This window comes from Bos grunniens, chromosome 11, assembly GCF_055505025.1.
Source record: "Bos grunniens cultivar Pamir isolate PY7600 chromosome 11, Bosgru_T2T1.0, whole genome shotgun sequence".
NCBI classification, from domain to species: Eukaryota; Metazoa; Chordata; class Mammalia; order Artiodactyla; family Bovidae; genus Bos; species Bos grunniens.
This window is the reverse complement of record NC_141175.1, coordinates 45,784,392-45,811,550: the sequence shown is the minus strand read 5'-3', so window position 1 is coordinate 45,811,550 and position 27,159 is coordinate 45,784,392. Positions and strand designations below refer to the sequence as shown.

The following is a 27,159-nucleotide window of genomic DNA, read 5'->3' as shown; positions in this document are numbered from 1 at the left end:
CGCCTCGTCGCTTAGCAACCTGCGAAGCCGTCCAGTCTTCCCAACTAGTCACATTCCTCCCGCCCCAGCGGATTGTGAAGAGTTTTTAAAAAGATTTTATTTCCGGGTCAATGCCGCTTTACGCAGCGGAAGATCTCTTTACCTCCCACATATACCCTTGCGGGGAGGATAAAGTCTCCGTAGCGGTGGGGAGGGTGTTGTAGCTAAGGGGTCCGTCTCTCCTCCCTCGAGTTACACGCGCCTCCCCTCCCGCCAATTGCTGGGCGCCATCCGGCAGGTCCTTTTCTCTGGAGCCCCAATCGTCCGCTTGTCGCAATCCTCCAATCACAACGGCCCGCCCTCGGGGACTACTTTGCAATCGGGGAAGGGCGCAGGGAGCAGAGCGTGAGAAGAAACTCTGAGCTCGGGAAGTGTAGTTCTAACACTTGAAGGAATTGCATTGGAGATTGCACCGGAATCAGGGCAGCTTAAACTACAGTTCCCAGAGGGCCCCGCGGTCGGGAGCCGAGTTTTTTCTTTTCTAACACCGCTCGCCTTTTCCGAGTCGGTTCCACGATAGAGGTGACCCGACTGTCTGAGGCTGATTCGGCAAGTGCAGAAAGTGTCCGCGCCCTTCCCAATCATGGTGAGTGTGGGCCCCTGCATGCTGCTCATCTACGGCCTTCGTGCCCCTCTGTGGCGTGTCTTGCTCTTGAAGGACTGTTGGCGGAAGGCTGTCCAAGGAATTGTCCTTCGCGCCCTTTGGAAAGTCTCGATTCATCTTCTGGAGACTGTCGCAGTGACCTAGTTAGTTGTTGGCAAAGAGTTTATTTCCAGCTGAGGTTCTCAGAAGGACTTTAGATAAATCACTGTCCTTGGAGAGGCGAGATCTCAGCCTTTCTGCATGTTGGGGGTACAAAATACGGAGCTGGGGGTACAAAATACGAACCTGGGGGATTTCTCCCAAGCACTCTCTGGGGGATTGATAAGGCCGATAAGGTTTGAAATGTGGAGTGTTGGACCTTAACCTCTTTTCTCCTCTTAAGCCCACAGTGTTTTTAAGGGCTTTTGTCACAAAGCTTTTGAAAGCAGAAGGCCCTCGATGCAAAGGTAGTGCTTACCAGATGCTCGGGATTACAGCCTGCCTTTTCGGGAGAAGTGTTTCCGCCATGTCTAATTTCACGAAATGTGATTTAAAACCTGTTCATTGATCTCCTTCTGTGCCAGTACATGCTACAGTGCCGGTGTTTTTTACTAATCTGTATGTTAAGAATTCTAGAACCAGCACTTTTAAATGTTACACAATGTAACCATCTTGTCATGAAGATCTGGACACCAAGATCTCCATATCTTGTCTCTGTTGAAAGGAAGAGGGTGGGAGTGAGGGAACGCTGACGTATGAATAATCAGCATGGTTGAAGGTGACATTTGATTACCAACCTGAGAGAAATTGCTTCAGTACTCGTGTTTATAGTTGAGAATGGTTTTTCTCCATTATTTCAAAATACTAAAATGAATGGGGAAATATTTGAAGGAATTGGAACATTTCCAGAACCTGAAAAGACATGTTTTAAGGGCAAGGGGATAACTCCTTCCACCTTTGAAAAGGAGCCAGTGGCAACAGCGTCCAATTTTCAGTGATAAACCTAGGTTCCCTATTTATTTTGCCAGATAACATAATTAGTCATTTGAACGATGGATTCAGTGGTTTCTGACCTAATAACCTTAGCAAGAAAGCAGAGGTACTTATTATCAGAGAACCTCAGACTTCATAATTTTAAAACTGGATGGAACCTTTTATAAAACATCTTGACCATCTTAAAATTGAGTTTACTGAAACCCAAAGCAAATGTGATTTTCTCAAGGTCACACAGGTTTGCCTCCAAGGATCTCACACTCTTTCCATTTTACCATATTTTGTCATTTACACAGGTAAGTCATTCTAAAATTTTATTTTTAGTTGCTGAAGTTCTGGATGAAGATGCAAGTTCATATATCAGCACTTATATTACTTGACAGTTTTACAATGAGAATATTATATTTCTAGAATTGGAAGGGAATTTGGAAATTATTTCCTCTAATCTTCAAAAATATGGTTAGGTCAAATGATCTTCCCAAGGTCAAACAAAGATCCTGGGCCCCCATTCTTTCTTTGTTTTTCTGCATGGTAGATCAAGGCAGCCCTGACCCCTGGAAGGTCACTGGAACACCAAATAATGTCCATGAGGAAGAATCCTCCCGTCAGTTTGCTGAAACTTGATAGCAAATTCTCAGATTACTCAATCGCCTTGCCTTCTCAGGAGGGTGTGTAAACAATCACTGCGTTAGTAAAGACCCATCTTGTGTAAGCTGATAAAAATCAGGTTTTTGTGTTTCTGTTTTTTTTTAAAGGAGGGGATCCTTTCCTTGTATCCATTGGGAATGACAGCAAGAATAAACTGTGAAAGAATCTGAATACTGTTTATGTGTCTTATATTACAGAAATATGTATAAATAAGAAAGTAAAAATGGAATATATGGATCTCTCCGTAGAATGACAGAAGGAACACTTAAATTCAAACTTTACAAATGAAAGACTTGAACACATGCGCAGGACAGAGCCCTCATCTGCAGGAAGGTCATTAATACCCTGCTAAGAGCAAAGACATTCCTTCTTTGAATGTTGGCAGACTGCCCAGATATCTAAGCAAAGAATAGTAACCTCTCTTCACACTGTAACATTGTGAAAAGTCAGTGGGCATCTCCCACCCTCCTGCTTTTCAACTGCAATGATGCAAAGAGCAGGCAGAACCAAATACTGCGCATGCTTTTCTGTTTCATCATCAGAGACTCAGACACTAGGCTTCACACTACTTGTAATGAGATGGAATTACCTACCTGTGAAAATAATTTGCTCAGTGATACACAGGAAGGAAACTGCTGAGATAGGATTAATGGCTATTTATTAGTTGCCTGTGATACTTGGAAACCTTTTTTTTTTTTTTTAGTAGCTAAAATTAATGCCTAAAATTGACTGCATTATTCTAACCATCTACCTGCTTTCTGGGAGATTAAGTTTTATACGTCATAGTAGTAGTCACTTTACCCTCATTTCTTATCCTAGGTTGCTTTCATTGAAGTAGCATGTGTTCATATTTCTCTTAACCCTTGCTTTCCTTCATTCAACATATCCTTTTTGAATGCTATATGGGAGTGCAAATTTGAGTCAAAGGCAGACTATTCTCACAGGAGTTCCACAGTGTAGTAGAAAATAGACATAAACTACAAGAGTCCTTAGAGGGAAAATCTCTGGTGACAGAGACCTATTATTAGAGTGCTTCCCACATACTAGTCTTATTACTTTGTGTGTTAACTGTCTCAATCCTTAGTGCCTTTTTAGGTAGCTATTAACTCTATCTTAACCTTAGAGAAACAATACAGTAACTTGCCTAAGGACACACAGCTGAGTTGAGGAATCGAGATTTGAACCAGAAAGTCTGGCTCTAGCAGCCATCTCTTCATCACTCTACTGCATCTCTAGCCTCCTCTTTTAAAAAATTGCCTAATCTTCTTGTTTCTTACATATGGTTCACTAATGGATTCTCTGGCATGTATTATGTACGAGGTACGTAATAAAACCCTGATTAGAACTACTGAGCTAAATAATTTTGCTAACCATACCTGGAACTATTGTCACTATTTTCAATCTTCTCAGCGCAAATATATAAAATAATTCTTTAAAGCATATTGGGTTTGCTTCCAAACAGTTCTTTTACATTCCAAAGCTTTTGGTAGTAATTTTACAAGATCCACCTACTCCTTCAGCAAATGTTTGATGAGCTCTAACTACATGCCAGGCATTGTTCTAGGCAGCTGGGATACAACAGTAAATAAAATAGACAAAGCCCCTATCCTTAAAGAGCTTGCATTCTAAAGAGGGAGACGCAATCATTTCTACTATCATGTACTATACTTCAAGGAAAGAGAGGGAAATGACAGAATTTAAAACGTGTAAAGGCCATGTGATAGAAAATAAATATATAGAATAACACATAGTGTTCTTTATAAACCTAAAGCCTATTGGGAACAAATATGTATTGTTTTAAACTGGATTATTTGAGGAGTTATCATATTTTGTTTATTTAGATATGAAAGCATGGGGGAAGTTGGTGAAAAGTATAGGGAAGAGACCCAGAAGGTCAGGAAGAAACACCATAGTTTTTTCCCTTTTTCTCCATTCACTCTGGGTATCTCTGAGGAGGAAACACATACATAGTCTGCAGTGTTCAGATTCATTTCTCTACCTGACACTGTCCTGAGAGGTTTTTTTTCCCCCGTCTGACTTCTGTAGATACCAAACTGCTAAGAGCTGACCCCTCTTGAAGAGGGAATTCTTAATATAAAGAAACCTAATGCTTCTATCTCCAGTCAGTTCAGCCACTTCTCTCATGTGGGTAACAAATGAGGTGACACATTTACCACTTACAGAGAGGAAGTACATTTACCCAGCATTGTCCGAGAAAAGAACAATTCCCTTGACTGAATTTTTCCATCTAAATGTACCCATTTAAGTTTCCAGGGATTTTTGTTCAACTCTTTTTAATAGAAATATTTCTCTCCTTTAATTCTCTGAGGTTAATTTAACTTATTTCTAATAACTCAGGGTCATCACTTTGAACTAGATATATATACTTTTCAGCCATATGTTCAGATTTTATCCAAGGTCTATGACTTCCTTCTATTATATGTTCTTTGTACTTTTTCCTCTCCCTCCCCTTTAATATTAATTTTCCCTTGGTATCAGGTTGTCAGCTGTGACTACCCATTGCTACTGTTGTTTGTTACTTAATGCTAAAATTTATTACAATCCAGATTATAATCCAGATAAAATGTGTTTTAATCCTTTTTTTTTCTTTTTTTCTTCTTAAATAAAAAATATAGACTCATTTTTCTTCCCCCAAGGACTTGAATCATGATTAATAAACTTTCTGGTTCTTTGTAAATGGAAAGTTTTAACCTCTGTTCCTCTTCCTGGTGTGAAGGGTTCTTGTGAACAGAAGGGTGTGGAGGATTTGCATAAGAGGATTTGTAAGGTTCTAGTAGCCGCTGGGGTTCATATCATCATATATTGCACATCAAAATTGTTAGGACTATTTTTAGTGGTAAAATATCCTAAAAGAGATGGATAAGATTTTGTAAGTAAATCGAAGATAGCAGGGAGAGTTAACTAACACCACATATATGTGCTAAAGGACACATGTCCCAGAAGTCACTCGGTTGCTTTGTGCATGCTGTGTTTACTGGGACAAGTCTGGAACGAATATCTTATACTAAGCCAGATGCGAATGGTCTTTAAAATTTTACATTAGCTTTTAAAGTATGTGGTTGTCTTACTGTAGAGAAAATATTGAAGTTCTTTAGGGTAGAGTAGCCTTTTTTTAATAAGATGTTAATGGGTCTCTTTCATTACAGTCTGAACCAATCCGAGTCCTTGTGACTGGAGCAGCTGGTCAAATTGCATATTCGCTGCTATACAGTATTGGAAATGGATCTGTCTTCGGTAAAGACCAGGTAGGGGCAAGTGTCAATAAATCCTAAGTAAAAGTAAGAACATTTTCAATAAACCTTCTATTTACTTGCAAATAAATTTTTAAAGGAATGAATAATTCCAATAAATGTCCAAGACACACAGCTATAAATGGAACCTGGCAGGTTCCATGTACCCCTCTTGGCACTGAAAACGCTTTGCAAATTATAACTATTCCATGTACTGTTAAGTTGACTTGGTGCTGCCAACAAATGTCATAATGACAGTAACTTATGGAGACTCCTATGGGAGAGAAAGTTGCTGAATAAGCACTTTCTTGTTCATAAATGGTCTTTAGACCCAGAAGAGTTAAAGAGGCAAATCAGTTTCCAAGTTTGAAGCAGGTACCCTCTATTCCCTGGTAGCTCAGTCAGTAAAGAATCTGCCTTCAGTGGAGGAGACCTGGGTTCCATCCCTGGGTCGGGAAGATCCCCTGGAGAAAGAAACTACTTCCCTCTACTCTAGCAGGTCTGATTAATGTACACTAAAATCCTTTTCTATGATAATCATCTATCCATTGTCCTTACCCATGGATATCAAGTTCTTCCTTCATGCAAGATACTGTGCTTAGCTTTCTATGAACTAAAATTGGATACACAGCCATCAACAACAAAAGCATGGTGTGGCATGTCACTTCAATTTGGTATTTCTTCCATGTACTCCTTTAAAATTCAGTAAAGGTGATTCCTCATAATGTGTCTGTTAGCAAACTATTGCTGGTTTTATAGTATTCCTTTTTCGTAGAGTAGCCTGCTGTTAAGACACCTGACTTCCTAAAATAATTATGATTAATTAATGGGAATTACACACACATACACACCAGTTAGCAAAAACTCTGCGAAAGGACTTTTTCCGTGACTAAATGACATAACCAACACTGACAGATGCTGTCCTTGCTGTTTATCTGGCAGCCTATCATTCTCGTGCTGTTGGATATCACTCCAATGATGGGTGTCCTGGATGGTGTCCTGATGGAGCTGCAAGACTGTGCCCTTCCCCTCCTGAAAGGTGAGCTGGGGAGTGGAGGAGAAAGGGATTTTATAGTATTTTATATCTTTAAAACAGTGGATTTTAGAGCTTTATTAACTGGCCTTTCAATTAGAAATTATTTCATTAAAAGTTTTTTTATTTTTGCACTACTACAACTTGGTAAGATGTATATATACCAAGAATGAATAAATAAATAATTAACAAATGTCAAGACAGAAGTCTTAAATTTGATTGAAAGATTCATTAAAATATTAGGTCAAGCTGTAAACTAATTTGAATGTTTTTCTTCAGCTCTACCTTCATTATTATCTTTTTTGGGAAAGGGAGGGTAAGAATAATACTCTCAAAGAACTTGCACAAACCAAAAATATATAGACTCCCAAGAGAAACCATGCTCAGAATTCATGTGTCTGTTCAATAAACAATCACTGGAAGGGCTGCTCTGCCACCTGAGTCATTTGATTGCAAAGTTATGTAAGAGAATGCATTACCCTGTCCAAGCTGTTCTTTTTCCTCACCCACTGTTTCCAAATCAGCTTCCTATGTTGCTTTTTTCTTTTTATTCCCTTCTCTGCTGAGTTCCCTCTGCTGCCTCTTGTGTACCCAGGTTACAGTCAGCTTGACCTTGGTCAGCTATGAATATAAAGGTTCAGTAGATAAGGCTGCATGACTGGGAAGAAGATGGATTATTTTTTTTTCTCCAACTGGTGCTCTTATGTATATTTATTTCGGGACTTACAGCAGCCTGATTGCAGAGAAGGCAATGGCACCCCACTCCAGTACTCTTGCCTGGAAAATCCCATGGACAGAGGAGCCTGGGAGGCTGCAGTTCATGGGGTCGCTAGAGTCGGACACAGCTGAGCGACTTCACTTTCACTTTTCACTTTCATGCATTGGAGAAGGAAATGGCAACCCACTCCAGTGTTCTTGCCTGGAGAATCCCAGGGGCGGCAGAGCCTAGTGGGCTGCCGTCTGTGGGGTTGCACAGAGTCGGACATGACTGAAGAGACTTAGCAACAGCAGCAGCAGCAGCCTGATTGACACAAGTTTCTGATCTAAACATTTATCAGTGACAGCACTATATTCTGATTGTCCTATTATTTTGGGGCTGCTATAACAAAAATACCGTAGAGTTTATAGGTTTATAAACAACAAATTATTTCTAATGGTTCTGGAGGTTGGGAAGTCAGTAATCAGAAAGCCAATAGCTTGGATGTCTGGTGAGAGCCCAATTCCTGCTTTATAGACAGACATCTCACTGTGTCGTCACATGGCAAAAGGGGTGAGGGAGCTCTCTGAGCCTCCTTTATAAGGCACTAATCTTATTCGTGAGGGCTTCTCCGCCCATGACCTAATCTTTTCCCAAAGGCCCTACCTCCTAATACCATCACACTGGGAATTAGGTTTCAACATATAATTTTATGGGAATACATCCAGTCTATAGCGTTGGTCATGGCCTTTTTAATACAGTCAGCAAAAGAGATCCATGATATACAGCTGATGCTTTAACAACTCAGGGCTTAGGGGTGCCAATCTTCCCAGCAGTGGAAAATCAAGTACAATTTATAGTTGGCCCTCTGTTTACAATTCCTCTGTATCTGCGGGTCCACCCAATCTCAGACTGTACCGTACTGTAGTATTTACTATGGGAAAAAAAAATCCACATATAAGCTGGACATGCACAGTTCAAACCTATGTTGTTCAAGGGTCAACTGTATGTTCTTTAATCAAAAAATATTAAGTGGCATTTATTTTGTTGGACTGCAGCATAGTGGTTGAACTCTGAACCAGTCTGGACTTGAATGACAGTCCCACTCCTCTTTGACATGTAGCTAATTAATCTCTTTAAATTTCATTGTCTTCATCTATAAAATGTTTGGGTTTCCCTGGTGGCTTAAATATCCCTGCAATGTGGGAGACCTGGGTTCAATACTTGGGTTGGGAAGATCCCCTGGAGGAGAGCATGGGAACCCCTTCAGTATTCTTGCCTGGAGAATGCCCATGAACAGAGGAGCCTGGCGGGCTACAGTCCATGGGCCACAAAGAGTTGGACACAACTGAGCAACTAAGCACAACACGGCACATAAAATGTTAAAATTAATTGTGACAAAATAAATCTCTCAATGTTACTCCTTACAGAAAAAAAGTCCTCAAGAAGCATGATTTTAATTTGGTTGATAGCTTAAAACTTAAAGTAATTGTAACTTAAAGGTTAGGTGAGTTAGCTTCTCTTTTGTGTTATCAGTGGTAATTAATGTGAATAATTAATGTTGCTTTGAAAAGTATATTATACCTTGCTGCTGCTGAGTCACTTCAGTCGTGTCTGACCCTGTGCGACCCCATAGGTGGCAGCCCACCAGGATGCCCCGTCCCTAGGGTTCTCTAGGCAAGAACACCGGAGTGGGTTGCCATTTCCTTCTCCAATGCATGAAAGTGAAAAGTGAAAGTGAAGTCGTGTCCGACCCTCAGCGACCCCCATGGACTGCAGCCCTCCAGGCTCCTCCGTCCATGGGACTTCCCAGGCAAGAGTACTGGAGTGGGGTGCCATTGCCTTCTCCAATATTATACCTTGCATCATAATAAAAGATGAAAGCTACAGAGTTTTGAAATTAAGATAAGCGAAATAAATGTATTGACATTTATGCTTATGTTATGGTTGTTGAATTAATATATTGCCTTTCTTTTCTTAGGCCCTTTAAACTTTGATCACTGTGATTTGTAAAAGTAAACATTTGCTGCAAAATGGAAGAGTTACTGGGTAGATTCAGTATGAAAAAACCTCAGACTTCCGTGTTTAAGTAGCTCTGCATATTTATTGCCATGTTCACAGATGTCATCGCAACAGATAAAGAAGAGATTGCCTTCAAAGACCTGGATGTGGCCATTCTTGTGGGCTCCATGCCAAGAAGGGATGGCATGGAGAGGAAAGATTTACTCAAAGCAAATGTGAAAATCTTCAAATGCCAGGGTGCAGCCTTGGACAAATATGCCAAGAAGTCAGTTAAGGTGACCAACAGAATATTTTACACGGTTTTTCACTATCAGCATTTGAAACTTCTACTTTCAGCATTTAAGTAAAAATGAGATAATTTGCTTTCTTTTTTTCCCCAGTTCTGTGCAATGGTCAATAAATACAGGTATAGGGTTTTGCTCGATTAGTCCTCCCTTTCTGGACTTTGTTCATATAGTGTAGAAATCTATATTCTGAGGGGCTCAAAAATATTTTGCCTGTGACTATGACATGGAGATTTAATATTAGTTTCTAAACCTGTAGAAAAGGCACAGAACCTTCTGGTGCTCTTTTAGCTGTACAGGACTTTTTATTCAGACATTTGGATTTGTGTGTGGTTGTGAAGGAAGATGGCTGTAAGCTGTGTTTGTTTTCAGTGACAGGAAGTGGTGGCTTCTGAGTGCTCAGATTTTCTCAATCCAGAGGAATTTTGATATACTTGTCTCGAGGAGTTGAGTCAGTTATGACTTCTGGGTGTTCAACCTATTTGGTTTTAAATTTATCTTACTGTTACAGAAAGCCTCCTTTTACCAATTAAGTATCGGTTACCTAGAACTTAAGGGACTGAAAGTTACCCAGTCGTGTCAGACTCTGTGACCCCATGGGCTATACAGTTCATGGAATTCTCCAGCCAGAATGCTAGAGTGGGTAGCTGTTCCCTTCTCCAGAGGATCTTCCCAACCCAGGGATTGAACCCAGGTCTCCCGTATTGCAGGCAGATTCTTTACCAGCTGAACCACCAGCGACACCTGAAGGTCTTCCCTGTAGCTCAAACAGTAAAGAATCTGCCTGCAACACGGGAGTCCCGGGTTCGATCTCTGGGTCAGGGAGATCTTATGGAGAAGAGAATGGCAATCCACTCCAGTATTCTTGCCTGGAGAATCCCATGGATAGAGGAGCCTGGTGGGCTACTGTCTATGGGATCCCAAACAGTTGGACACGACTAAATGACTAACACTACTACCTACCTACCTACCTAGAACTTAATTAACTGTCACAGCAAAAAGTTTTGCTGGTTAGAGGATTTACTGATTTCAATACACTTCTTTCTCCCAATCCTGAATTCAAAGAAAGCTAAAAGAAAATTTTACAAGATTTTCTAATGTTGCCATTTATAATGTTATAATACTTCATAGACACCTGAATTTCTGCTCTGTGCCGACTTTATTTCAAGTAGTTAACTTTTATTTTCTGTAATCATTAACAGAAAATAATAGAAATAAATGGAGAAGTCCCCAGGTCTCTTAGTAAAAAAGTTACAAGGCTGCTTGGAGTTATTGTGCTACTTGCAGATTAATTGCATCTCAGCCAAAAGTGTCTTTCTAGGGGGAAATAAACACCTACACTGGAGTAGCTAGGGATATTGGAGTATCATATCTGTAGCTTGCTCACAAACAGATGCAAAAAAGACTAAGGGCTGTGTGTGTGTGTGTGTGTGTGTGTATGTATGCATGCGCGCACGCACGCACAGAAGTGAAAGAGATGGGGCAAATTGGAGAATCTAGGTAGAGGGCATGTGGGAGTTAGTCTTTGTAAGATGCTTATAGCTTTCTGTAAGTTTGATATAATTTTACAGTAAGTTTTTAAAATCATTTTATTAAAGCTTTTTAAGACTTGTAAAAAAAATTCATGTATTCGTTTTGCTATGCTATATTGTAATTCACTGTATCCCCCTTTCAAAAAGAAAAAAAGCCTGAAGTGCTTTCTCCTAAAGATAGATTCAACGAGTATAAAGGGGTGGGACCTGGTATTTTGGCAACTATCCCAGTTAATTCTTAGGATTAGGCAAGAATGAGAAACACTTTTCACTCATAAGGGCAAATCACTGCCCTAAAGTAAACTCCTTAAAGAAGAATTTCTTTCTTGGGCTACTTTTATGAGATGGGAAATTTTTATGATTGACTCGAACCCTAAGTTAGAGCTTTTGGTTACTAGTTTTTTATGGCAAGAAAATAAACGCTATCTCTATTTTAACGGAAAACACAATGACTTGTATATTATAATGGTGGTTTTAGTAAATGTTTTCAGGAGTCACATCGAATTCTAACAAGAGGAAAAAAACATGTATTAGAAAGAAGGATAGAAACCTCCTAGAATCTAGAAACTGGGGTAATAACTATACATATTTAGCTCACACAGACTTGATTAAAAGGCCGCATGTTACATCAGTCATATCCTATTGATAAGCTGGTTTACTTAAATCAGTGTACGGTCTGAAGCTCTGCTGTGCCTCCTGTACATCCTAGGTTATTGTGGTGGGAAATCCAGCCAATACCAACTGCCTGACTGCCTCCAAGTCGGCACCATCCATCCCCAAGGAGAACTTCAGTTGCTTGACTCGTTTGGATCACAACCGAGCTAAAGCTCAGGTAAGAAAGATGCATTTTCAAATCTTAATAAATGTTCAACTTTAAACCTTTTTTCTCACTTTTAAAGTAACTGAATCTTAGTTTGTACTTTTTTTCTTGTTTTGTTTTAGTAGGTAGCTATTCCAATTTATTAGGACATCTTTAAATCTAATCTCTTCGGGCAGCTGAACTTTGTACTTAATTTTCACCATTATATTCCATTTCCTTACTTTAATCACATGTCACTGCTAATGTCCTCTTAGTACAGTGGTTAAAAATTAGTCATTAGTGTAGATAATTCACATAATGGTACACAATTATTTTTGTCAGGTACATAGGAAATTATAAAAACAAAGGTTTGAGTTTTGTGTGTTTCATGTGGTTCTGCTTTTTTCACTCAGATAAGCAATCAAATTGATTTAAATTTTATATTTAATTTCATTTTCATTTTTATAGCCTTCTCATATTCTACTTCCAATTTACCTTGATTCATGGACCTAACATTCCATGTTCCTATGCAATAGTGTTCTTTATAGCATCAGACTTTACCAGATGCATCCACAACTGGGCATTATTTCCACTGTGGCTCAGCCTCTTCATTCCTTCTGGAGCTATTTCTCCACTCTTCTCCAGTAGCATATTGGACACCTAACGCCTGGGTGGCAGGGGGTACAGCTGGAGGCAGGAGTTCATCTTTCAGTATCATATTTTTTTCTTTTTGCTTTTCATACTGTTCATAGGGTTCTCAAGGCAAGAATGCTGAGTGGTTTGCCACTGCCTTCTCCAGTGAATCATATTTTGTCAGAAGTCTCTACCATGACCTGTCCATCTTGAGTGGCCCTACATGCCCTGGCTCATAGTTTCATTGAGTTAGGCAAGGTTGTGGTCCATGTAATCTGCTTGGTTAGTTTTCTGTGATTGTGGTTTTCATTCTATCTGCCCTCTGATGGTCCATGAATCAAGGTAAATTGGAAGTGGTCAAACAAGATGGCAGGAGTGAACATCGACATTTTAGTTATCAGTGAACTATAACTAATAGTGGGCAAGAATCCCTTAGAAGAAATGGAGTAGCCCTCATAGTCAAGAGTCCAAAATGCAGTACTTGGGCGCAATCTCAAAAACAACAGGATGATCTTGGTTCGTTTCCAAGGGAAACCATTCAGTATCACAGTAATCCAAGTCTATGCCCCAGTCACTAATGCTAAAGAAGCTGAAGTTGAATGGTACTGTGAAGACCTACAAGACCTTCTAGAACTAAAACCAAAACAAGATGTCCTTTTCATCGTAGGGAACTGGAATGCAAAAGTAAGAAGTCTAGAAGATACCAAGAGTAACAGGCAAATTTGGCCTTGGAGTATAAAATGTGAAGCAGGGCAAAGGCTGACAGAGTTTTCCAGGAGAATGTGCTGGTCATAGCAAGCACCCTCTTTCAACAGCATAAGAGACAACTACACATAGACATCACCAGATAGTCAATACCACAATAAGATTGATTATATTCTTTGTAGCCAAAGATGGAAAAGCTCTATACAGTCAGCAAAAGCAAGACGGGGAGCTAACTATGGCTCAGATCATGAACTCCTTATTGCCAAATTCAGACTTAAACTGAAGAACGTAGGGAAAACCACTAGGCCATTCAGGTATGACCTAAATCAAATCCCTTACGATTATACAGTGGAAGAGACTAATAGATTCATGGAATTAGATCTGATGAACAGAATGCCTGAAAAACTATGGATGGAGGTTCCTAACATTGTGCAGGAGGCGGTGATCAAGACCATCCCCAAGAAAAAGAAATGCAAAAAGGAAAAATGGCTGTCTGAGGAAGCCTTACAAATAGCTGAGAATAAAAGAGAAGCTTAAGGCAGAGGAGAAAAAGAAAGATATACCCATCTGAATGCAGAATTCCAGAGAATATCAAGGAGAGATAAGAAAGCCTATTTTAAGTCAGCAAGGCAAAGAAATAGAGGGAAAACAACAGAATGGGAAAGATTAGAGATCTCTTCAAGAAAATTAGAGATACCAAGGGAATATTTCATGCAAAGATGGGCATAATAAAGGACAGAAATGGTATGGACCTAACAGAAGCAGAAGATATTAAGAAGAGGTGGCAAGAATACACAGAAGAACTGTACAAAAACGATCTTAATGACCCAGATAACCATGATGGTATGATCACTCCCCTAGTGCCAGACATCCTGGAGTGTGAAGTCAAGTAGGCCTTAGGAAGCATCACTATGGGCAGAGCTAGTGGAGGTGATGGAATTTCAGCTGAGCTATTTCAAATCCTAAAAAATGATGCTGTGAAAGTGCTGCACTCAATATGCCAGCAAATTTGGAAATCTCAGCAGTGGCCACAGGACTGGAAAAGGTCAGTTTTCATTCCAACCCCAAAGAAAGGTAATGCCAAGAATGTTCAAACTACCGCACAGTTGCATTCATTTCACATGCTAGCAGAGTAATGCTCAAAATCCTTCAAACTAGGCTTCAACAGTATGTGAACCAAGAACTTCCAGATGTACTTGCTGGATTTTGAAAAGACAGAGGAACCAGAGGTCAAATTGCCAGCATCTGTTGTATCATAGAGAAAGCTAGAGTATTCCAGAAGAACATCTACTTCTGCTTCATTGACTACGCTAAAGCCTTTGACTGTGTGGATCACCACAAACTGTGGAAAATTCTGAAAGAGATGGGAATACCAGACCACCTTACCTTCCTCCTGCAAAACCTATATGCAGGTCAAGAAGCAACAGTTACAACCTGACATGGAACCATGGACTGTTCCAAATTGGGCACGTCAAGGCTGTATATTGTCACCCTGCTTATTTATATGCAGAGTAAAAATGCATCATGTGAAATGCTGGGCTGCATGAAGCACAAGCTGGAATCAAGATTTCAGGGAAAGATATCAATAACCTCAGATATTCAGATTACACCACCCTTACGGCAGAAAGGAAGAGGAATTAAAGAGCCTCTTGATGAGGGTGAAAGGAGAGTGGAAAAGCTGACTTAAAACATTCAAAAAACTAAGATCTTGGCATCTGGCCCTATCACTTCATGGCAAACAGATGCAGAAAAAGTGGAAATAGTGGCAGATTTTATTTTCTTGGGCTCCAAAATCAATGTGGACAGTGACTACAGCCAGGAAATTAAAAGACACTTGCTCCTGGGAGGAAAAGCTGTGACAAACCTTGACAGTGTGTTAAAAAGTAGAGACAACACTTTGCCCACAAAGGTCTGTATAGTAAAGGCTATGGTTTTTCCAGTAGTCTTGTATGGATCCGAGAGTTAGAACATAAAGAAAGCTGAGCACTGGAGAATTAATGCTTCTAAATTGTGGTGCTGGAGAAGACCTGAGAGTTCCTTGGACTGCAAGGAGATCAAACCAGTCAATCCTAAAGGAAATCAACCCTGAATATTCACCGGAAAGACTGATGCTGAAGCTGCAGCTCCAATACTTTGGCCACCTAATGTGAATAGCCAACTCATTGGAAAAGACCCTGATGCTGGGAAAGATTGAGGACAGGAGAAGGGGGCGATAGAGTATGAGATGGATAGCATCACTTACTCAATGGACAAGAGTTTGAGCAAACTCTGAGAGATAGTGAAGGACGGGAAAGTCTGATGTGCTACAGGCCATGGGGGGTCACAAAGAGTAGGACAGGATTTAGCCACTAAACAACAACAATATGCTTATTCATGAGTGAGTATAATCTTCCATGTAAAGCTGGGGTTCTAGATCCACTTGCATAGTACAGCACGCTCAAACATACATGACTTGCATGTTGAAAAATGGCAGTCCTTGGGGTAGAGGTTTTAGCATTAAAATGAGGCAAAGTTCACTCTAGGTTGACAAAATCCAGGTACCTATTGAGTGAAATCACAAGGGTCAGCAAAGTCTCATTCCTTAGGCTCCAGTTAATCTGGTGACTGAGTGCTTAAGGGGTTTTGGATGCTACAAAACAGCTCAAGAATGTGCTTTTGGTTGATCTTTACCTTTGAAACAGGACAGAACAAGGAGTCTTTACAACTGATTTGTTACGTTTGCTATGGTTACTTCTCTTGCCTAATAACAGTTTTTTGTTCTTGCATTCTTTGTTCTTTTTGAAATCATTAATTACTGAGATCTATTCTTTGTTTCCACATGAAGACCTAGGAGGCCTTAGTTCACCTTTCTCCCAGTCTCCTTAGAACAGAAGCTTTCTGAAATTCAGTCTAGTTCTTAACTCAAGCTTGTCTAGTGCATGTTACAATTTCTCTTAAGGATTCTGCTTCTGCAAAATATGACAAACTCTGGTTTAACCGCATACCTTCCTTATTACTGTCTGGCTAACAAACCACTGCTTTAAACTGAGAGCTGATAGTCTTTCAGCTCTGGGTTTTAGTTTCTACACTAAACTGAATATTTTACATTTAATTTGTCATTTATTTCTTATAGTAACCATATGAGATATGTTACTATCTCCTGTTAAACAGATAAGAATTCTGAAGCCTAAAAAGGTCAGGGGACCTGCTCAAAGTCACACAGCTAGTCAGTAAAAGGGTCTGCCTAACTCCACACCCTCATGTGTTCTTACATAATGGTATGGTGCATGCATGCTAAGTCACTTGAGTCCTGTCTGACTCTTTGGGACCCTGTGGACTGTAGCCCATCAAGCTCCTCTGACCATGGGATTCTCTAGGCAAGAATACTGGAGTGGATTGCCATCCCCTTCTCCAGGGGATCTTCCTGATCCAGGAATCAAACCCGTGTCTCTTAACATCTCCTGTATTGGCAGGGAGGTTCTTTACCAGTAGCTTCACCTGGGAATGCGATCAAGTGACTTAAGTCCATTCACTAGCTCTGTGACCCTGAGAAAGTGTATTCAAGCTGTAAAATGGGATAATAATTGTTATCTATCTCAGATGGTAGTTAACATGCACTAAATGAGATAAGATCTATGTTAAGACCTTATCTTGATGCCTGTCACATAGTAAAAACTCAGTAAAGGTTGGCTACTGTAATTATTACTGATGATGATGATGAAGAGATATATAACTAAATTTTGAGAAGTCACACTTCAGAAATATCTCAATTTAGAAAGTATTTGGATAACAAGCTAAAATTACAAATATTTCCTGAGAGGCTTTGGGCTGTGGGCTGGGTCTTCTGTCTTATTATTTAGCCAGCATTCAGTGGCTGGGAAGAACTGGGAGTTGGTTTGAATGACTGGAGGCTGGAGATTGGGGTACTGTAGAGCAGTTATGGGACTTCCCAGCGGGTGCTAGTGGTAAAGAACCCACCTGCCAATGCAGGACATGAAAGAGACAAGGTTTCGATCCCTGGGTCAGGAATATCTCTGGAGGAGGGCATGGCAAGTCACTCCAGTATTCTTGCCTGGAGAATCCCACGGGCAGAAGAGCCTGATGGGCCACAGTCCAGTGGATCACAAAAAGTCAGACATGACTGAAGCAACTTCACATGCACACCCAGAGCAGTTATGAAAGAAAAGGTGGTACCACAGGTGTTGCATCTGTGGACTTTGGATTACCAGATGGTGATTCACTGCGTTGCAACAGGGAGAAGACAGTAGAATGATGACAACACCAACAAATTTCCACCTGTGCTGTTTGACCTGAGGCCTTAGTGGAGGCAGGCGTTGGAAAACTGCTTTCAGATGCACAGCAGAAGGATGCTTTGTCCCAGTGCCTGCAACAGTTTTCCTTGCGGGGTGAAAGTCTGAGTGAGGAAAGAGGGAAGAAAGCCACAAACTTTGGCCCATGTTTCAGCATGCTGGTCTGGCACAGTGACAGCTGTTAGGAAGTTTTTGAAGGAGCTGTTTCTTGCTCCTGCAGAGGCTGTTAATCCAGTGAGAAAAGTAACAGACCCAAAGATTAATTTTTCTTAACATGAATGAATACTGCTGCTGCTGCTCAGTTGCTTCGGTCGTGTCCAACTCTGTGCGACCCCATAGACAGCAGCCCACCAGGCTCCCCCAGCCCTGGGATTCTCCAGGCAAGAACACTAGAGTGGGTTGCCATTTCCTTCCCCAGTGCATGAAAGGAAAAGTGAAAGTAAAGTCACGCAGTCGTGTCCCACTCTTAGCAACCCCATGGACTGCAGCCCATCAGGCTCCTCCGTCCCTGGGATTTCCAGGCAAGAGTACTGGAGTGGGTTGCCATTGCCTTCTCCCTGCATGAATCATGCTGCTGCTGCTGCTGCTAAGTCGCTTCAGTCATGTCCGACTCTGTGCGACCCCATAGACAGCAGCCTACCAGGCTTCCCCGTCCCTGGGATTTTCCAGGCAAGAACACTGGAGTGGGTTGCCATTTCCTTCTCTAATGCGTGAAAGTGAAGTCGCTCAGTCGTTTCCAACTCTTAGCGACCCCATGGACTGCAGCCTACCAGGCTCCTCCGTCCATAGGATTTTCCAGGCAAGAATTCTAGTCTTACTTACATAATTTGTTTTAGAAATCAGAGTGCCTCGCTGCCTAGTGACTGTTTATCACCTGCAAAATTCCCCTGTGTATTTGCAAACCAGAGCTACGTATGTTGTCTGCTGGCTGGCAAGGTAATTTGTCAATGAAACCAGTTAGGTAGTATCACAGAACTAAATACTAGTTAAAGAAATTTAACTAGAGCTGGAGAATGAATCAAAAGCTGTTCAACAGGTCTGTGTGACAGGCATGAAAATGTCTGAAGGAGCAAGGAGCTGCTTATCCTCAGAAATCACATGCTGGGTGCAAAGTACTGGCCTTTGCTATCCAGAGAGAAGCCGATTAGCTCAAGAGATCTGAATAACAAGAGGAAATGGGCAAACAGGACACAGGAAGTCAGGAGAGCCTCCTGTAGGAAGGAGAGGCCTGCAGGCAATTTGTCCTCACTGTACTTTGGAGTTGACATTCAGCAGAGTTAGGATTTCTAAATTCTTGATAATATACATCTTGGCTTACTTGTCCCAGTATAATTTTCCTTTTTCTCAATGATGCCAGCTAAATATAAGTAAGAATAGTTCTTTGCAAGTCCCTTCAGGCCATGGCACACACAGAAAATGGTACTCATTGCATAGCACATCACTCTGCCCCAACCACTAAGCAGATCAGTAGCCTGGTACCCCAGAAACCAACCACCCAACTAACTTGTGAAGACTGATATGGTAGTTAATAGTCCTAATTTTTGCAGAACTCTAAATAAAGTAGGGATTAGATCAGAAGTGATTTTAAATGTCAAAAACAAAATTTTAAGTTATTTTTAAAATCTATTTTAGGACTCAAAAAATAAGTCTCAACTTATAAGGGTCAGTGAAAGTAAGCACAACTTGCTTCTTCCTTAACTGAATAAATTAGCATGAAGATGAGTCAAGGCATTGCAAACATTTTAGGTAATGGCTTTTTTCATTTTTACCATTTTGGTTGGTTGGCTGTCATTTTTTACTTTTTATTTTGGAATAATTAGACTTAGAAGAAGTTGCAGAAATAGTACAGAGAACCCCATGTACCCACCACCCTCCTCCCCCAGTGATGACATTTAACATAACATAGAGCATTATCAAAACTAGGAAACCGACTAAACTACACACAACACTGTTAAATAGGTTTACTCAGATTTCTACAGTTTTTATGTCTTTATGAATGGTCCTATGTCATCCAATTATATATTAGATTACTATAACCACAAACTGTACCATCACCCACAAAGAACTCCTATTCCTGTTGCCTTTTTATTGTTACACAGTCCCTCTCATTTCCTAAACTCTGACAACCATTTATCTGTTCTCCAACTCCATGCTTTTGTCATTTTAAGAATGTTTTAAAAATAGAATCCTGCAGTAAGTAACCTTTTTTGATTCAGTTTAATGCTTTTAATAGCCATTCAAGTTGTTATGTGTATCCGTAGTTCATTCCTTTTTATTGTTACTCCATTTATTTATTTAATTATATGAATGTACTACAGTTTGTGTTAGAAGACAGAAGGAATGAAAAGTGCCCACCAAACTGAGAAGGCATCTTGAGACCAAAAAACAAGGCAGGCAGCTCCATATAACCAATGAATCAGTTTATTATAGGGTAACTTACTCACAGGGTGGGATTGGGATCAGGGATACAATGACCCAGAAACATTTGCAGCTGCACACCATACCACAGAGGAGCCACAGGGACAATTTAGTAGTTACCCTTGGGTATGAGTATAGGTGCTTTGAAACAGGACATTTCTGAATTAAGATTTATGAACAGATAACTGGTATCGTGGATGCCAGGAATGTCAAGGGAGGTTTTCATCATTAGAGACCAGCAGAGCAGAGAGGCTGGCTACCTGATCCTAATGTTTATTAAACCGTATAATATAAACTACAAAGCCCTAGATGTGATTCACTTCTCAGGTCAGTTTTAAAGGATAGGAGAAACTATAAGGGCCCAAGATGGTGTCAGTTATGCTAACAGCCATGCTTTGTTTAACCATTCTTGAAGGACTTTTGAGTTGTTTCGAGTTTGGGGCTAAAATATCAGGCTGTATTCTCTTTGCTATATGGTGAACACACAACCAGAGCTTTGATGCGGTGCTGCTATTATCTGTGTATGCAAAAGCTGTGGATTCTGGCACAACTATTTTTTTCCCCTCTCGTTCTTATTGCAACGTAAAGGAAAGAAAAATCACAATGTAACCCTAACACATCAGCTTTTAAATTCTTTTCTAAAACCTTTCTCTTTTAAAATCCTTATAAATTCTGCTATCTAATTAGAAAGAAATTACAGGAAAGCAAGTATTAGAAATCCCTAGAAGCTCAGCTTCCTGAGGACTTCCCTGGTGGTGTAGAGGGTAAAGTGTCTGCCTGCACTGTGGCAGACCCTTGTTTGATCCTTGGGTCGGGAAGATCCCCTGGAGAAGGAAATGACAACCCACTCCAGTACTCTTGCCTGGAAAATCCCATGGACGGATGAGCCTGGTAGGCTACAGTCTATAGGGTCGCAAAGAGTCTGACACGACTGAGTGACTTCACTCACTTTCAAGGATTATATAACAATGCTGCTTGAGGACAGTAGCTCAGCTGGTAAAGAATCGCCTTGCAATGCAGGAGACCCTGGTTTGATTCCTGGGGGCAGGAAGTCTGCTGGAGAAAAGATAGGCTACCCACTCCAGTATTCTTGGGCTTCCCAGGTGGCTCAGCTGATAAAGAATCCACCTGCAATGTGGGACACCTGGGTTCAATCCCTGGGTTGGAAAGATCCCGTGGAGAAGGGAACAGCTACCCACTCCAGTATTCTGGCCTGGAGAATTCCATGGACTGTATAGTCTATGGGGTCGCAAAGAGTTGGACATGACTGAGCGCTTTCACTTTCTAAGTAAAATATAGGAATAAAGCCAGCCAATTAATTGTTTGGCTTCCTAGTACATATAAGTTTTATTTGTATGTAGTGTGTTAAGTATGCAAAAACATTATGTCTAAAAAATATATACATACAATATATACATATCTTAATTCAAAAAAGGCCTTGTTGCTAAAAAAAAAAAGCTAACCATCATCTGAGCCTTCAGCAGGTCATAATATTTTTGCTGGTTGAGGGGTCTTGCCTTCATGTTGATGGCTGCTGATTGATCAGCGTGGTGGTTGCTAACGGTTCGGGTGACTGTGGCAGTTTCTTAAAATAAGATAACAATGAAATCTTCCTTTTGCAAAAAATTTCTGTATAGCATACAATGCTGTGTGATAGCATTTTACCCTGAGTAGAACTGATTTCAAAACTGTAAGTAAATCTCTCAAACCTTGCCACTGCTTTATCAACCAAGTTTATGTGTAATATTCTAAATGCATTCTTGTCATTTCAACAACCTTCACAGCATCTTTACTACTAAGAGTGAATTCCTAGTAGTAAAGAGGAAAAGCCTTAAACATTATAGGGTACAGTATTGAAGTAGAATGCTTAAAAGTAAGGATCATCTTCCAGTTTATGGATGACTTATTTGTGTAGTAGCTTAATCAAATATAAAACACGAAAGTTTAATATTGCTTGAATACATAAATATGACCTTTGTTTTGTTGTTAATACTTGGAGATGTCACCTAAGCGTTTCTGACCAATCAGGTATTTAGATACTTTCTCTACTATTAAGTTCTTTTGGGAAACTTACCAAACAGTAAAATCTTTGGGGGGAGGGGGTTTTTGTTTGTTTTGTTGTTGTTTTTTTACAAATCAATATAAGTCTTGTGTTCTCTTAAAGTTTCAGAGGTTTTTATCTTAAGTACATTTGTCAAATAGATCACAATTTGAAATTTAAAACAAAAAAATTTGTCTAAGTAACGTATTTGTTTTTTGTTGAACTAGATTGCTCTTAAACTTGGAGTGACTTCTGATGATGTAAAGAATGTCATCATCTGGGGAAACCATTCCTCAACTCAGTATCCAGATGTCAACCATGCCAAAGTGAAACTGCAAGGAAAGGAAGTTGGTGTTTATGAAGCTCTGAAAGATGACAGCTGGCTCAAGGGAGAATTCATCACGGTGAGAAAAATCCAGGAGATCTCTTCACAGCCAAGCATCAAGAACTCTTGAGAGAGACACACATTACTGACCTGAGTCTCCCCCCAGTGGGTGGCAGGAGGAAACCCAAAGACAGCAGGCCTTTGATGAGTGTGTATATTCTTTGGGAGTCATACTGAAGCAGTCATAATCCCATCTGATCTATTGTGTGGCTGTCAAGATTGATAAAGTGGGAAAAAATTAAATACCTTCCAGTCATCCAGCTATCTTATAGAGATCCATTTCTTCATATAAAGTGTGGTCAGCTTTCTGTGTGGGTCTTTAGTTGTCCCTTTTCAGAAAGACTGGTGCTTTAAGTGAAAGAGATTAATAAGGCCACCACGGGGTAGTTGTGTGATTTTGGAGGGGACACAGTAAGCTGTAGTTTCAGCCTTTCACCCCAGGAATAACCCTGCTATCTCTGCCTGCCCACCCAGACTGTGCAGCAGCGCGGTGCTGCCGTCATCAAGGCACGAAAACTGTCCAGTGCAATGTCGGCTGCAAAGGCCATCTGTGACCATGTCAGAGACATCTGGTTTGGAACCCCAGAGGTGAGGACTCAGTGACTTCCACAGGCCACTCTTTTATTTTTTCCTCTGCTGCTATAATGTAAAAAATCAAACAAACAAAAAGACATGTGGCCTTGCAGTCAGGCCAGTTAGGTTCATATCCCAGCTCAGCTACTGACTAGGTGAGGAACCTTGGGAAAGTTGCTTAGCCTCTCTGAGCAGTTTTGTCATCTCTTACATGGCATTTAACTCACAGGGTTATAAGGTCAATGAGATGAAATGTGGAAAGCACCTAACATAGTAAGAGGTGGCTTTATTTTTCTTCTTAAAACCTATATTGGGCCACCAGCTTCCATGTTTATAAAATGAGGGTTATGTTTCTCTGGCTTACTTCACACATAGATTGGAAGAGTGGACTGAGATAGCAACCATGGAAGTTGCCCTTTTGTCTAAGTACCTGATGATGATTCTTTATACAGTAATGAACTTATGCACAGAGTATCAATAAGAACCTATCACCTGGTATAATTTTCCTTTGGTTATGAAAAGGAATTCTTTATCACCATGTGAATATAAAACACTGACTGTTACTTCTTTTCAGGGAGAGTTTGTGTCCATGGGCATTATCTCGGATGGGAACTCCTATGGTATTCCTGATGATCTGCTTTACTCGTTCCCCGTTACAATCAAGGTAAGGTATTGTGGGTTATTTTTTTTAACCCTCTGTCCCCTAATGGAAAACCAGTTGTGTGTTTTTATTAACAGTGGTATATTTTAGTCTAGAAAGTTGTTCCTTTACTAAATTAGACATTTTTCTCAGCTTTAAAATCATGTGAAGCACAACTTCAGGTCACTAAAAGATTGAAATTAATCTGGAAAGCAAGTTTCAACTCTCCCAACTAGACACTTTTTTTTTTTTTCCAGGTGTGGATTTTTATTTTCACAAAGAGACAACAATGCCTTCCCACATACAAGTATTTACAAAACCCAACTGATTCACCAATCTAGAACCTGGGTTTTTGTTTTTTGTTTTTCCACTTCTCAACATAGTTGGGAATATGGAAACATTAATACCAACACAATTCCCAGAGATGGAATTTATCCATCAAACAGTGCAGATTACCTAAAAGTGCACTTACCTGCACAACTCAGTCTAAGAACCTCAGTGATACAAATCTCATGGCCAAGGTTTTATTAATCTATTTGGTTTCATACCATGCAAACCTGAACAAGTGTGCTGCTACACTAAACTGAAAATTGGTTTTCATTTTACAATTAAAAAGGTTCTCAACGCTTTAGCAACTATACAGAATATGAAGGTTTATTTCAAAAAAGAGTACATTTCTTAAAACCAGGATACACAGATGCACTTAATGTAACAGTACCTTCTGCAAAAATAGGTTACATAATACTCAGAAATGCAAGGAACAATCTTATTTTCTAAAAATTAAACAGCAGACTTCTTAAGCTTAAACAGCCTTCAAAATGGAGGCTGAAAATTCTTGTTGATAAGAAGTAACTCTAGAGCCTGACACCACAGAACTAATGCTGCAAATTAAACCACTACCACACACCTGCAAACTACTCTTTATATTCACACAGCGTTAAACAAAATGGTTTTGATTCCTATCCTTTCCAATGTGTCTTGGTGCTGCAAGAAAAAAAGTTGAATGATACACAAAACTATTAAAAGTTACAACGGAACTATTTAAACATCTTCTCCAAAATTGAGAAAAGCAATCATGTTAAATTTTAAAAAAAGAGAAAAAGGAAAAGTCTGACAACTCTCAAGCAAGTCAGAGGTCCTCTTCATAAGTAGTCAAGTAAAGTTTATAGGAGATTTCAATAAATTATCTTGAAACCATGGCAGCAAGTAATTTTCAGAATCGTCGTGGAGGTACACCCTTAAATGGCTTAAATCCGGAGCCACTTCCTCTTGGCATGGAATTGCCACTTTTTGTTACTATGGCTCTCATATTGGGTATCTATAAATATTCTCTTACTTCTAAATGAAACAATGGTTCTCAGTATTGTCGCTCTGTATTACAACTATATTGAAGTCAATAGTTTTTTATATTTGCTAATTAAAACCTCATTTAAAGATGTTTTTTCTAGATTTAGTCAGTTTCAAAATCAGATGTTGAGTTTTTATCAGAATTATCTGTTAATTAATATCTGGATTTTGATTTGCTTCTTTAGATTCACATTTTAAAACATACTCCTCTAAATTAAGTTCAAACTAAGTTGTTGCTTGCTGGAACAACTTCTGGTTTAATCATAAATCTCTTAATTTGCATTTATTTTCAAACAGGATAAGACCTGGAAAGTTGTTGAAGGTCTCCCTATTAATGACTTCTCACGTGAGAAGATGGATCTTACTGCAAAGGAACTGGCAGAAGAGAAAGAAACTGCATTTGAATTTCTTGCCTCTGCCTGACTAGACAATCATTTCGATGTTACTAAATGCCCCAAAGCTGAAGAATCTAAATGTCGTCTTTGACTCTAGTACAAAATAATAATAATGCCATACTTAAATTACTTGTGAAAAACAACACACTTTAAAGATTGTGTGCTTCTTGGTACAAGTTTGTGACAGTTTATCATCATGCTGTTAGTGTCGCATTCTAAAATAAATATATATTCAAGTGAAGATGACTTGGACTCTAATTCTAGACATTTTGTTTCTATTCAGAAAACAAATGTGCATGTTTCCCAGCTTGCCTAATAGAGTTATGATTTTTTTTTTTTTTTTAAAAAGGGTGTAAAGATAGAAAATGTTACAAAGTAAAGCACAATTCTCTCATATTTAAATAGAATAGGAAAATCCCACTTCATAACCAATCTGTTTTGGAATATAATTTTAAGTCAGTCTTTTCTTTTTGGCCACACCATGTATGGGATCTCATTTCCCCTCCCAGGGAATGAACCAGTACCCCCTGCAGTGCAAGCACAGAGCCTCAACCACTAGACCACCAGGGAAGTCCCCAGAATATAATTTTAAACATTACCTACATTAGGCAGTTAAACATATTTTTTTAAATCTTAATTTATGCTTTGTGGATAATTTGGTTTTAACATTAGCTGTTAAATAGACTGCAGGTAACATTAGCTGTTAAATAGAATGCAGGTAATATTCTGTTAAGTTTAATGCCATTGGTAAGGGTGGAACAATCATTTTCATGACAGAAAAGAAAGATCATAAGCTGTCCCTTGAGGTATTCTATAGCAGACAAGGATTCATTTACACTTCATAACTGGTAAATGGCACAGAACTTTATACTAGCAAAACTATGCTAAATCTAAGCTTATTACTAGAAACATACTCCTTTTCGAAAAAACTAGCCTTTTCTTTTTCCAAAATTCTTGAGGACAGGAAACAACTATCATTTCATCTTTGTTGTTAACTCTGTACATAAAAGATACTCAATATCATACATCTCTCAGGGCTTACTACAGTGCTCTTCATGGGTGCCCAAATACATGACTGGGTTTGTTATTTATCTCATTTCATATGTAGAAAAGAAAGCAAGTAAGTAAAAAAGCTTTTAGAATTGCTATTAATTAGATGTATAAAAATTTTCATAGAAAATTTTTAAAATTTTAGAAAAGCACAAATGTGTATCAGTTATTAAATTATTTGCATTTCCAAACACACCCTTCTGTTCTCTTCTTGTGACACTGGAACTAGGACTCTGCAAACATTTCTTTACCAGCTACTCCTTGTTAAAATCTCACCATAAAGGGTACCAGAGGAAGAATAGAGGCTGAGGAGGAAGGGAAAAAAGTGTGCTCCGGCTCCTCCACAAATGAGTCAAACGTACCTTTAATCCAGCAATCCCACTGCTGGGCATACACACTGAGGAAACCAGAAGGGAAAGAGACACGTGTACCCCAATGTTCATCGCAGCACTGTTTATAATAGCCAGGACATGGAAGCAACCTAGATGTCCATCAGCAGATGAATGGATAAGAAAGCAGTGGTACATATACACAATAGAGTATTACTCAGCCATTAAAAAGAATACATTTGAATCAGTTCTAATGAGGTGGATGAAACTGGAGCCTATTATACAGAGTGAAGTAAGCCAGAAAGAAAAACATCAATACAGTATACTAACGCATATATATGGAATTTAGAAAGATGGTAACAATAACCCTGTGTATGAGACAGCAAAAGAGACACTGATGTATAGAACAGTCTTATGGACTCTGTTGGAGAGGGAGAGGGTGGGAAGATTTGGGAGAATGGCATTGAAATATG

General features: G+C 39.6%; 2 protein-coding genes across 3 annotated transcripts in view; one reads left to right on the top strand and one right to left on the bottom strand.

Annotated features, from left to right (window-relative positions):
• Nucleotides 1–27,159, bottom strand: part of WDPCP (WD repeat containing planar cell polarity effector) — a 516,387-nt gene that overhangs the window by 386,149 nt on the left and 103,079 nt on the right. The gene's annotated exons all lie outside the window — the stretch shown is intronic.
• MDH1 (malate dehydrogenase 1) lies at nucleotides 542–25,548 on the top strand. The gene is made up of 9 exons (XM_086326380.1): nucleotides 542–625; nucleotides 5,431–5,529; nucleotides 6,457–6,553; nucleotides 9,366–9,541; nucleotides 11,792–11,914; nucleotides 22,195–22,371; nucleotides 22,827–22,940; nucleotides 23,500–23,589; nucleotides 25,210–25,548. Exons 1-9 carry the CDS (start codon nucleotides 623–625, stop codon nucleotides 25,333–25,335), a joined length of 1,005 nt encoding a protein of 334 aa, XP_086182506.1. The 5' UTR covers nucleotides 542–622; the 3' UTR covers nucleotides 25,336–25,548.

Excerpts from the sequence above, each read along its gene's own strand:
- MDH1 (XM_086326380.1), top strand. Across the intron at positions 6,554-9,365 it reads TGCCCTTCCCCTCCTGAAAG|ATGTCATCGCAACAGATAAA; the intron begins GTGAGCTGGGGA and ends CCATGTTCACAG. Across the intron at positions 23,590-25,209 it reads CGTTCCCCGTTACAATCAAG|GATAAGACCTGGAAAGTTGT; the intron begins GTAAGGTATTGT and ends ATTTTCAAACAG.